The 13,218-nt window shown below is 40.1% G+C and overlaps 1 protein-coding gene across 1 annotated transcript in view; it reads right to left on the bottom strand.

The window, feature by feature from the left end:
- Window positions 1-8: 8 nt before the first annotated feature.
- Window positions 9-13,218, bottom strand: part of LOC111266921 (uncharacterized) — a 32,557-nt gene continuing 19,347 nt past the window's right edge. The window contains exon 5 of the mRNA XM_022844768.2: window positions 9-1,363. Within this exon, the coding sequence (XP_022700503.1) occupies window positions 1,307-1,363 (57 nt within the window). The 3' untranslated portion in view covers window positions 9-1,306. The remainder of the gene's footprint in view (window positions 1,364-13,218) is intronic.

Raw genomic sequence — 13,218 nt, forward strand, 5'->3', positions numbered from 1 at the left:
GATTCACTTAGTAGAGGGTGATTGAGAGCGTCTGTCTCCTCGTTTCTTTATATGTGTATGAGTGTGTTTATTGGTGTCACTGTGTGTATGCGATCCGTGTGTGCTTAGGTGCCTATGTGCCTCGTGTGTTACCCCATTTCTCTGTTTCTTTTTTCTGTACTTTTCCATATATATACGTATGCCTTTTGTCTCCCTCTCTCCCTGCGCATTGCTTACATATATGGAGGGGTCCGTGATAACTCATGACCCCCCGTTGTCTTCTTTAGGTTTTTCTGGGGAAAAAGAGGGGAAGAGCAGCCCTGATTTCCTGATCATAATGATCGTAATAATAATTGCATCGACCTGCTATATACGGAGATCCTCCACCCTCTCTAGCTATCGGGCAACTTCTGTATGTTTCTTTTGTTCTTACCCGTTGCTTTCCATGTCAATGATATACATACGAGACAAGCTACCTATGCCTTAGACAGCACCTATCTCCCGCCCGCTACCCGCCCCTCATTTGATCTACAGCGGTGCACAGGTCCCGCACGACCCTACGGCGTGCGCATTTCTATCCTGTTGTTGCCCCGCTTAATATTTATTTGCTGCGACTGCTATGATAGATGCTATAGGAGTGTATTCGGTTTATGTTGCAGCTAGAGCGAGCGTTGCTGTTGTTCGCTTCACTTCCGTGTCCGTTTCGTGCTGCATCCCCCGTGTCGAAGTCAGTTCCTTCGGGGCAAAAGCTGCGTCGGACCTCTCGCGCCGACGCTGACTCTTCTAATCGACGTTGTTCACATCTTTTTCTGCTTAGTCTGGACTCTTTCTGCTTCTAGTACATACACAAATGGTGGACGCTCGTGTGCGCCTGCGCAATGCACTATTTCGTATTATGGGTGTGTATATGCATGCGTGCACAACTGCGCCATACGTGATCAATTATTTCCTGTACGCTAGTAGCAGTAACAGCAGTATACGGCGCAGAACATGTCATACGCATGACAACATGACACGTAGGTACGTAATAACCACGTGAAACGTGATGCCGGTATTGTTGTTGATACTGCGCGGATCGGTTATGTCCAGTCGGAGAAGAAGAAGAGATCAGTAAAGATAATTGGAGTCCTGCAATTTTTTTCGTGTTATCCTCGGCCGTGTGATGAAGGAATGAGGTAATTGGTGATGAGCTGATGAATTAGGTGATCTTTGCGTTACATATTCGGTTTTTATTTTTATTACGAAGGACATCGCTGCATGAGGGCCCAAGGTGGTGTCGTGTGCTCGCGTGTCGAACCTTGACCTATTTTTCATCTTTCGGATCTTCTCACGCTTCGGAATATTCCGGTTCGAACACCTCCTCATGGGCCTTCGTCTTGCTCTCCTGAAATATTTGCCGTAAAGAAACGTAGTCGAGATTACTTCGTTGAAAATGTCGGACCAAGTGGCTGTGGATGAACAAGCCTAAACTATTACTGAAAGAACAGGTTAATCAAATCTCTTGGTCGAATAAAACTACATTCTCCTTTGGATATTTGTTATACGGCATGCCAAAACAGATCTGCAAGCACTATCTATTGAAACCCATTAGTTGAGTCGCATCATCGGAAAGGCCTCGTCAGCTAAAATAAGACTGACTTTTTTGGAAGTTCTTTTCAAAGTAGATAACTGTCGCGATGTACGGCTTCCCCTCTATCACTGTTGTGTCGTGAAAACGCTGATTAATGTCTACACAACATAGCACCTCATTGAGATAGCCAGTTGGCTTTATTTCATTAAGACGAAAGCTATAAACAGTGGGTTTTTTTTTTTATTATTCTTAAAACGTTTGTAGCTCTGCCAAGCCTATCTAATATATATATTGCCCGTGCATTTAATGCCGCTTTTCCAAAAAATGAAAATGGATTATGAGACTCCACGGTAGTCAGAACGGATTTTTTCACCAAACCTATTGCTAAAAAGATACCATATCTATAATATTATGTTCCATGCTCAGTATACCAAGCGAAACCTAATACATACAGTAGAATTGCCAAGTGTGGGTCATCGAGGGAGTGCGTATTCGTTCTATTTAGAACATTGAAAATAAAACTGACGAGATTAATACCCGGTAAATACTAGTTCGGTAACAAGCTTACTTGACACTCTGGATAAGTACGTCAAATATGACAAATAACGCGGATCGATAATATCTGTTTTTGCTAACCTCCCTAAGTGCCAGTGGCCCAAGACGTTTGGATGGTGGTGTATTTGCCCTCAAAAAAATTCGAACGTATTGAGTGGAACATCAACATTTTACGGTAAAAAAAAAAAAGAAGTAAAATTTATGCCAAATTTCTGCTTAACGACTAATTCGGTATCTACAGCTTAGCACTTCATCAGTATCTCCAATGATTTAAAAAACGACAACCTAGAAGCATCAGCATCGGTTACCTATAGTTTCGAACCTCTCGATCAATGCTTATAGATTCATGCTGCATAAAACACTCACATATTTCGATCGATAGTGCGGATGCAAATAGGCTTATTTCAATTAAGTGCGTGTTCTAAAATATTTACTTAATTAACTTTTAGCGCTTGAACGACAATTCCTCCGTATATCTAGTCATAGAACAATACAGGATATAAAATGGTAAGCGTCAAAATAAATCCCGCTTTGCATCGCGGTAAAAGGAAGGGTGGTATATAACTGTTTGATGCAGCGTCTGCTTATATCGACTGTATGATCGGACAGTCGTACGTTAGTCGCATGTCATTCTATATATGCTATTTTTTGAAAGTTATTACTCGAACTCCGACTATTGACTACTAACTATTGACATTGTAGTTAGCTAGGTTCAGATCAGTTTTCGGTAAAATCCAACCCTGTTCTCTGCATTGATAAATACTAATAAAAGGGCTAAAGAGCATATTATACAGACACGACTAAGATTGTTATGTACGTAATAACATGAAAATCTAGTAATTATCTATATGCTATTAATGATATCGTACGGAATATGTGTAGAAGGGATGACTTTTATTTTCAAGCATTCAACAAGAATATTAGCATAAAGTGTTTTGGCGGATTAGGTACAAAGCGAGGGCAATTTAAATGTCGTTTGCATGTTCTCCCCGAACCGGTATTGCTCTAACATCCCGAAATGGTTATTGCTATCATTTCTATGACGGAGTTGTACATTGGGCACAATCTGTTCAGTTGTTGTATCATTGCGATGTATACGAAAATGCCGAAGGCATGAATAGCTTCCAACACCACGTTACCAGCAGCTTGAGACAGTGGCCCGGATAAGTTCATCAATGATGATTATGGTGACGTTTGTTTCTCTGCGATAGGCGTCTGCCAACATGTTATTTATGTAACTCGTAATTGGCTGAGCTCCCTAGCTAGCGTATCTCTAATCGACCCCTAAGGCGTGTATGTACGTTTTTGACAGATACGAACAGCGCAGATATGTGCTCACTGCGATAGTATCGGCCTAACTAATATTTACTTAATTTGCCTCCCAACGGTATCGTAACGGTGCAAACGGATTTCAACACGAGGCAAATAATTAGCAAATACACCATTTTAATATCATACCAACAAGTAATTTAGCAATGTGTAAAATACCGTTCGGCTAAATTACTCTTCATTGATTTTGTGCATTTGCTCTGCATGAAAAAGCGTTTTAACGATTATTTGAACTACGACATCGGCTGCTTGTCCATTTTACCGTAATGGTAATAACGCTTAACCGTCTGCTTGCAATTAAAAGCACCCATAATTTACTTTACATTATAAGCATATGGAGTCATCATTTTACAATCTTAACTACCTATTTTCCTGTTCATAGTTATTTGGCATTATTTACCTTTAGCTGATTGACTGATGGCCAGAGTATGCGCTCTCTCACTTCCAGTAGACATCAGCTGGAATAGCATTGAGGCTCAGCGATGGATAACAGCATCGCCATTTATTTAATAATAAAAACTACCCCCACCAATATTTGCTTACCAGTAAAATGGAGGTAATATTAGCCAGCGCCAAGCAGCGTGTGCCAGATGAAAGTTCGAAACGCCGGCAATGAAACTGCCTTTATAGTATAACGTCTACATGTCCTACGCAGTAGTACGCAGAAGGCACACGTGTCCTACGCTAAAATGATAAAAATCAACCCTTCATAACTTATCAGCGCCCTTACTTCTTTTGCGATTGTCTTTCATCATCATACGCATTCTACGCTCCCAACTGTGTCTCGATACGACAAAATAAAGGAAAAATTTTCGATTAAATATAAAAATAACAAAATGATGCGATGTTTAATAGATTGACCGTATCTCACGGAGCTAAAACCGTTGAACCAAATAGATGGTAACGTATACATTTTATCTGTGTCCGATGTTGTTTCCGGCGTGCCGGCCACGCTGAAAAAATATACGATAAATAGTATAAATATGAATAAAAATTGTTTTTATTTCATGTTTATCTCGTCAAATAAATTCGTTACACGTGACATCGCAGCAATTCAAAAGAAGCCTTGTTAGAACCAGGGGAAAAGCGTGATACGTTCGTAGAGATTGTAAACTCATCTGTACTTTAGTACCACCGTTATTTGGCATTATTTCAGACCAGTGGCTATTGCCATCAAGTTCCAAATAATAAACCAATTTATTTATGACTCAACCCATCATTCGAAATAATAGATCGGGTTGTAAACCATCGCTTGTACAATGGATCACACCCGTTGGTCATGCTTACCCTGCGATCAAAGGCTCATGTTTTGATTATACTCAGGCCATAACAAAAAATGCAAATAACTTAAAGAAATGAACCAAGTAACCTCTCCACGGTGTTTTCCGTTTAGCAATAGTTCCAAGTTATCTGTAAACTAAATTATTTTAGGACACCCAGGGATTTTACGAAAAATATTCCTCTATAGCGAAATATATAGTCTTTTTAGTCTTCATACCTAAATTTATATATGAGATCAAAGCCTAATCATAGGGAAGCACTTAGTTCTGTTTAACCCGTTAGAATCAATCAAGTGAAATTTCATTTTTTCTGTCAGACCCTTTTTTATGGTGACTTGTAAATATAACGCGCTAAATATAAATGTATAATAAGCGCTTGGATAAACTTCCTGTCATTTAATAGGCGTGCAACAAATAACATTGCTTTACTTCTACTTGAGAAAAACAACATTCATGATGGAATAGAGCATGTGCAGTATATCTATTCCTTTTTTTTTGTCATTTTGAAGATTTGCTACTTCAAAATAATACTATTGATAGTTTTATTATAGAATGAATATCAATATATGATTTCACAAACTTGATACGGGTTATTATAGGTCCGTTCAATGTTATCTAGCGGAATAATTTTTTTTATAAGTTTCCTGTTTAAGAAGGCTGTTAAAAATTCTAATCGTTACTTGATAAAGTAACGATTAGAATCTGGATCGGCAATGCCAACCAGACTTACCAAATAAAAAATAAATAGAGATTTTTGCAAACATTTTAGAACGCAACATTTTTCCTAAGAACAAAAATACATGACGCACAGAAAAATTTTTTTTAGCAAAATTACTGCTCCTCGAAAAATATATTCTCATTGTCAGCTTCGTGCAATGGAGTTCAAGTCGAAACAGGTATACTTATAGTTAGGATATATTTAGATCCCTTTATCGTTTTTTTCTTAATTTTACAGCGGGTTTTTAGGGCCTAGCTTATTTTTTTTTCCCTAACTTCTTGTTTATGAAAGCTAGGAAGTAGCCCAAGCGTATAGATCTACTTCTCGACACAACTTATACGACTATGTAAGCACGCATTACTATTCTATCCATAGCTTTAATTCACGGAAGAATATATTTTATTAGAAAAATAATATATTCATCATAGTCACACTTGTTTTCCTTTTCTGTCTAAGGTAAATGGTACGAATCTTACATCATGTACTGCCGTTATGCACTGCTATAGACAGATGTTTGACAACATGAACTGTTTCTCGGTGCCCGGTTTCTAACCTAAACCATCACATGCCCTTAAGCTCAATAACTAAATACGTTACCCTTGCAATGTGACGGAGCCAGGAAAATGGCCTAGCCCTGTATACGCTTTTCTCCGTAAGAATTGAGCGCAGTTCTATTGAAACTCGTCTGCAAAGTTACTGCCAAAGATAGATAGTGCTTGCCCAACCACAGACTCGCCCTTTCGCCCTTCGAGTTCCGGTGCTATGCGACACTGATAAGGTACTGCTTACAGCGTCAATTGAAAAGAGCTTACGTGTGTGGATTCAGAAACAGTCACCTATCGCACGCAAAGTTGACATAGCAGACGTATGTTTATCATTATTCAAACCGTTTTTACTGCTGCCGAGAATTATTATTTTGAGTAACGGGGTGTTCAGTTGTGGGTGCCTTTGACTAAGTAAGAATGTGTTGAGGCTTGCTGAGCTGGTAGCCGGGTAGGGATTTCGGCAGTTTCGGCCTTTTTTTTCGAATAACTACCAACGACGAGCTATGAACGAACCGAACCAGCGATGACCAGCCGCCCGTCGCGTACGAGCAGTGAAAGCCTGGCGGATAGAAGTTTCCCTTCTTTCGTTCGGGTCAGCCGTTGTCGGTCGGTCGCTTGCTTGCTTGCTTCCAAGCTACACGAGTCGACCGCGTCCTCGGTTCTTCTTGGCCCGAGCAACCCCCGTCTGCCATCGGAGGTGGAGCCTCTCGCTCAGTAGAGTTCCAAGCTCCGGAACTCCGCCTCCAACGGGCTGGACGAGTAGTGCCGACAGGACAGGCGGACAGATAGACTACAGAGGCATACCGTCTACCGAACAACGAACGACTTACGTTAAGGAAAGCAAACTCTGTTCTTAACAGAAGAATCGACCGAACCTGAATAGGATGGAGCGAGAGAGGTAGACGAACGGAAAGAGACTGGCGAAAAAGGGAAAGCATAACAGAAACTTAGATGAGTTTTGAACCAAGCTGAAGATGTTAAACGAGAGCTGGAAAAAACGCGTCAACTACCAAGCGCACTGCAATACTACTACCGACGCCGTAACCCATCTGCGAAAAGCGAGGAGCCTGGGTCAAGCCCAAACCAAGGCCGTCGGCAAGTTTGAACGTCAGGCTTGGCAGATCCAACAAAGTGACTCGGCAACTCCCTTCAACTGACGAGGTCTTACTTTGAGGGCGCACGGGGAAGGAGGCGAGGGGAGAAGGGTGTCGTATCGTTCATCACGTCACTGCTGCTTGGTCTGTGGTCAACTTGGCCTTTTCGAAATAGTGCTGATTACGACACCCTGCCTATACTAAAGGTAGCCCGCTTGGGTCGTTGTTGAGTGCAATAGTAGCGTGTTCGGTGTCAGTCGGACTGACCGCCTGTCGACCTGGGTTGGCAGTGATGGCTAACAAAAATGAACAGCCCGAGGCAGTTCAGTGTACGATCAAGTCCTACAAAAGCCCTTGTAGAGAAAATACACCGAACCCCCTCAGTCCGGATGGCTAGCCCACTACTATACGAGAAAAAGGGTACGACCTTCGTACGTGGGGCATGAGGTCGGCTCTTTCTCATATTATTTCTTTTTTGACGCAAATGCATTTCTTATCAGCTTGTTGACAAAGGCGAAAAGGCTTCTTAGCCAAGCATAACATTAGCTCTAAAGTGATGCTTGGCATTCGCTCGAAATTCGACTACTTCCCAAAACATAACAAAATGTGCCTACATTCTAATACGATTGCCTTCTACTATGTATACACATATAAGCTCAAATAGTGAAAAGCATAATTTTTGCGTGTTTTATAAATTTTATATTATACTATTATAAGCGAATCCGGCAAACTATGAAACTGAATAACTTTTAAACTAGACGGACTTGGACAATGGCTCTTAACATAAACTAGAGGCATTCTCCGTTATTTTTTACGCACTCGTCCCAGTGCTCAGCAGCTTCTGGAAAGCCACGTCACTCCCCTTTGCTTTTCCAAATGTAATTTCTCTATCTATGGCCTCTTGAAGTAAATCGAGGAAGGGATATGCTTGCCTACTAGGTGCCCTTATAGGCCCCATAATTGCACAAGCTTGCATCGAGAGTGATTGCATGATTGAAGTTCCGCAAATTATACGTGAAACACATCGCACGCATCGCCATCTAGCTTAGAGTCAATTCAAGAGGACCCATTTTTAACTCAGGTACCGTATTTTCAGTGTTTTCGTTATAGTTCCGTGCCACGCTTCATGTAAAGTGCCAGCTTTAGCCGAGGGAGCCCTCACTCTCTAAGCTTTGCATTCGTGAAAACCTTCCTCGATCGCGATAATGCACTAGTGGTGTTTGTGCCTTGGGATTTGGTTATCTTCGCGCTAGTGTTCAATACTGCAATCCCCGTTCTAGAAACATTTACACCATTTAAATATTATACTTTGGCTTAATGTCTACTCAATATTTGCACCAGTCCTCGATAAATTTTCGCAGGGCTGTGGCCTTCAAAGGACAAAGACTTGACCATTGAGTGTTAACCTTCGAGACTAAACAATGTTACTGTTAAACTTATTTCTTCTTATGTAAACTCAACTGGTTTTCACTCACAGGTTTCTAGAGAGCTAAGGCATATACCAGCGAAAATTGCTGTCAGTAACTCGTAGCTGAAAAGTTACTCAAGTTTAAGGTTTCAGTGGTAACAGCCTAGTACATTGTGGAGCAGGCATGAAGCGCGTTTTTTCTGCGTCAAGTGTAATGTATCACCCTGAGACAATACAGTGTCGTAAAGCATTATAGCTCACTTGAAGTGATGTTTATTTGTTCGTTCTAATATTATCTAAATATTACTTGCATTATTCAGTAAGTTTAACTGAATTACCTGTCCCCCTTTTTGTTGCGCAGTTGGATAATTACTGGCTGCACGAAATCACACCTATTCATGTGTAAGTTTACTTATAAAATAGGACAAATTGCTCAAGCATTTCCTTTATAGATCATTCGGAACAATATATACCTGAAAATTTCGGGCGCCCTACACCCATCAGATCTACGTTTTTTCAGGGAATCAATGTGCTTCATCTACAATGTCTAAAATACGTTTGGCAGTATTAATAAGTGCACTGTACTCGTTACACGATCTAGTTCGTGTTAACTGTAGTTAAAAGAATTTTCGAAAATAGCAAGGTCACATGCGCCTATTATTTAGTTCGAAATTATCCGAAGTCACCTTTTCGTTAACTGGCATTTTTTTGGTCGTATAAGAGCTTTCTATAATAAAACTTGTGTTGTTCAACCAGGCCAAGATCACTAAAACTCGTGCTCTTCATATATTGTGGCGATACGTATTCGATCTACTTATATTTCTAATTATATGAGCATATCCTGCCTTACCGATTACTCGCTAATGACAATCATGACTAGCAGAGAATAGAGACGCACGACAAAACAACATCTTATCTAAATTAGCATTGAGTTTGTTTGCGTTTGTCAACACCTGAAGCCGCTACTTGGAGTTCCGCCTTACGTCGGATATACAAAATGTAACATAATCTCATATAGGAATTAAAAAAAAGTACTTAAAAGTATATCTCGATTGAAAGTCTAGAGGTTCGTCTCGAAACGTCAACCCCTAACCAAGACTAGCTTATTTTCGAACAATGTTTAAGATGCTCTAAAAGAGCCAATCAGATCAAGCGGTATTGACCCATTTGCTCCACAGACGGTGAATAGGGGTGGCATAAATCTAGCAGTTGATGTTGCTAACTCTACAAATAAGCTTACCATGACCCAACTGCAATAATCTAAACTTAGCTAGAAAAAAAAAATGATAACAATTTAGAGCCAATGATACGACGATATGTTCCTTACTTCATTTCGTAGTCTAGTACATCACGGCGAGCTTTGCCAGTATACGTATTTCTTGTGGCACCCAATATCTGTATTAGCATAGAATTAAAAAAATTGCAAGGCAGATTCTATTTGTCTTATCTAGCTGTGTGATTTATCCAGTTCACCGGACTGCTTGTCTAGTTGAGTCGATAAGATGCAAAATTTACTACTGAAAAATTCTCATGAGCGCAAATCGTCATCCCAAAGCTACCCTGCTATTGCACCTTTTTGCATCCGTGCCATGTTATTTTTTGAGTAGGCCAGTGGCCTGTAATGGTCTCGCTAGTAGAAGCGTCTGCCCATCTAAATGGCGAGTTTCGGCGGATTCGTGTCGGACGCGGACGCAGGAGGACCGCCCTTCTCGAATGCAGAGTCCAGCAGAGTTCACCGCAACTTCCTGATGGCTGCGGTCAGCAAATGACGGACAAAATGGGATGTTTTGGTCCTTATGGTTGAAAAAACAGCATCAACAATGACGCAAGAGCGGAAATATCACCACGTTTTGGTTGCAGAAATTTTATGACCGCCGATGCTGTTGCCGCTAAAAATTGCAATTTATCATAGTCGTATTTAATTGGCTCGTGCTGTTGACGAGTACGTGTACGAGTCTGCCCCTACAATTGAATCTAACCACCGACTATAGTAAACGATTTTATTGATCTCTGTTTTGATCTTGCCGATCGCTGAGATTTTCGATCGGCTGGAGGCGATCTTCGATTTCCTTTATCATGTCCGTCTTTCGCCGATGCGTACGCGATTCGACGAAACAGTTGCACTTCCTCGTTGCCGTGTCGTACAAGAGAGTAATTTTAGCCCTCTTGCAACACACGAATACTACCAGCTCCGATAATGATCAGGGCGTGATTGTAATCTATCTTCCGCTGTTAATACGTTCGGTGTCTTACGCTGTTCTTCAACATTGTACATTTTTAGTAATTTCACACTTATCTATTAAGGGAAAAAGGCCTTTCCTTTGCGATTTGCGATAGGCGATTGCGAAATCCGAATTTTTCAAGTTAACTACGTGTCCTAACGCTGAGCACAGTAACAGCTGAACTTACGTTACGCGTGGTCAGATGCCTCTCCGTGGCAAAAGGTGTTTGATAGCGGCTCTATAAAGCAGTGGTACATGCTACGTATAGTGTAGAAATTACGACAACGCTACTGTTCTAACATGTAACAGATATCGTATCGTATCGTATCGATCCGTAACCGAAAGTTTGGCTATCGCACACTGTCTGCCGTTGTTGTGTTTTGTCCTTATTTTTTAATGTATGCTACAGTGTCAATTAGGTGAGTATGTGGGTACAGACGCAGCAGTACCTTGAACACTGCGTTTAAATGCCCCGATTAGGGCTAAATGAAAAAGCTTAAACGTACCATATATGTACGTTTTAAATGCTAAGTTTCCCGACTCTTTCAGGTATGAGGAGTTACATATGCTAACTACGATCAAAGGTTTTACTAATTATAACATAATTAATATATGCTAAATTATTATAGCTATTACTTTTTTGAGGTATACTGACTAATCGCTCATTTGACTACAAGGTCAGGGTCTTTTTCAAATCTTCTCTAGTTAATTTTCCTTGTTCCTCTATTGTGCAGAACGTTTTCAGCATTTCGTAACAATTAAGGCCATATTTAAGTTAGATGAATACCGATCTAGATTTCAAAGTCATGTCATAAATCCATTGGAGTCTACCATCTGTAGTTGAGGCTCAAGAAACTAATTCAACAGGTATTTGATAGCTTATTGGAACGCGACAATTGGAAAAAGACCATTTAGCAAATCTAAAATCGCGTACGTGCGTTGCTTTGCCCGTAACGTGACCCATTCTTTTAAAAGAACCTAAAGCTTGCCTAGGTAACCCGTCCTCATGTAAAGTAGATAGTTAGCAGGCGCATCAGGACTGTGACGCATCAAGCAAATATTAGACTTAACGTTAACTGTCGAACAGCAATTAGTGTCGTTTAGGAACTCAGAAAGCCGGATAGTCTATGTGAATAACAACCGCTGATGTGTGATCTGTCGTAGCCAAGGATTATACTTTGACAAGCATAGAGTATGTCCGCTTATTCGACAGAAGAAACACATACACAAAAAATGGAACTTTGTTTTTCTTTTTTCATTCCCTCGACATTGGAGAAATTAACTTGACTTGTCACTTTCCCGAAGTTAAGCTATTCTTTCATGAGCAAATTGTCATTGCAACTGCATGATTTGATAAGCCGAAAGCATCCGATATATACATTTATGTGGTACAGAATCATTTCTTTAATAAAATGTTCCTCAAGTATCGGTGGCTATGCGTCGGGGCAACGTCTGAACAATGTATTTGTTAGCATAAAGTAAAAGAGTCTGGTGTACGGCTATTCAGAGACTTAAAATAACATTAAATGTTTCTTGCTCCAGACCCTGCATTTCGGACCACTCTTCCATCAAAACTCTTTTCATGGGCATATAAGCCCATAAAAATTGGATAATAGCGGCTTTTCCTGCTCTAGGATAACTCGGCTTCACGTTATATATATATATATATATATATATGGCTGCCTTGTTTAAATTTCTTCAAAATAGTAGCGACTGCTGTTATCAAAGTGGTTCACATTATATTTACTCATTATTCTGATATTAATGACTTCTCAGTTTTAAAATGTACTGAACTTACCACTGACGCTTTAAAAAAGTTCCCTAACTCGCCGTAGCGATCAACAGACATGAGATCTTTTTCAAACAAACAGCTGAGTTGTGTTGAAAATATATAAATAAAACTTGTTTTTAATATATAATAATGTAATTGCCTTTAAGTACGACGGTAGAACTACAAGAGGCACTTGGAAATATCTAACAAATGGTAGACAGAAATGCATATTAAAGGCAGTATAAACGAGATCTCGATAGGTGTAGAGAGTCCCATATTGTAAGGTAGCTTTATGTAGTACGTATTGATATTGTAAGTAGCAGTGAAGTTGGTGTTGTGCTTCCAAAAAAATTCTAGCCCTAGGCTTATTATGGCCAGCAAACATTCCGACGCTAGCAAGTTCCTATAGTCATTGATGATATTGAGATAATAACCCGTCTAATTATCGACAATCGCAATACATACGACTGTATCAGTTACCATTGCATAGCCCGTTATAAAATAATTATATGTGGGCCTATTGTGAGGATATTGAATCTAACAGACAAGCGTAATATCTGCACAATTTTCTTGCTACGCTACCCTCCGTTTTGATTGAGTTGTTTAACACATGGTTTAATGCTCTTTTCATTAGCTCCTTCGAAGCGTATAAACGTCTAAAGACAAGCAGCTGCTGCTAATGACTATCCGTGGATCAATAAATTCAGTTGTCAAATTTATCTTCTTATTTGATAACTGAAGTAAAAT

The sequence above is a fragment of the Varroa jacobsoni genome, unplaced genomic scaffold, assembly GCF_002532875.2.
Source record: "Varroa jacobsoni isolate VJ856 unplaced genomic scaffold, vjacob_1.0 scaffold_1129, whole genome shotgun sequence".
NCBI lineage: Eukaryota > Metazoa > Arthropoda > Arachnida > Mesostigmata > Varroidae > Varroa > Varroa jacobsoni.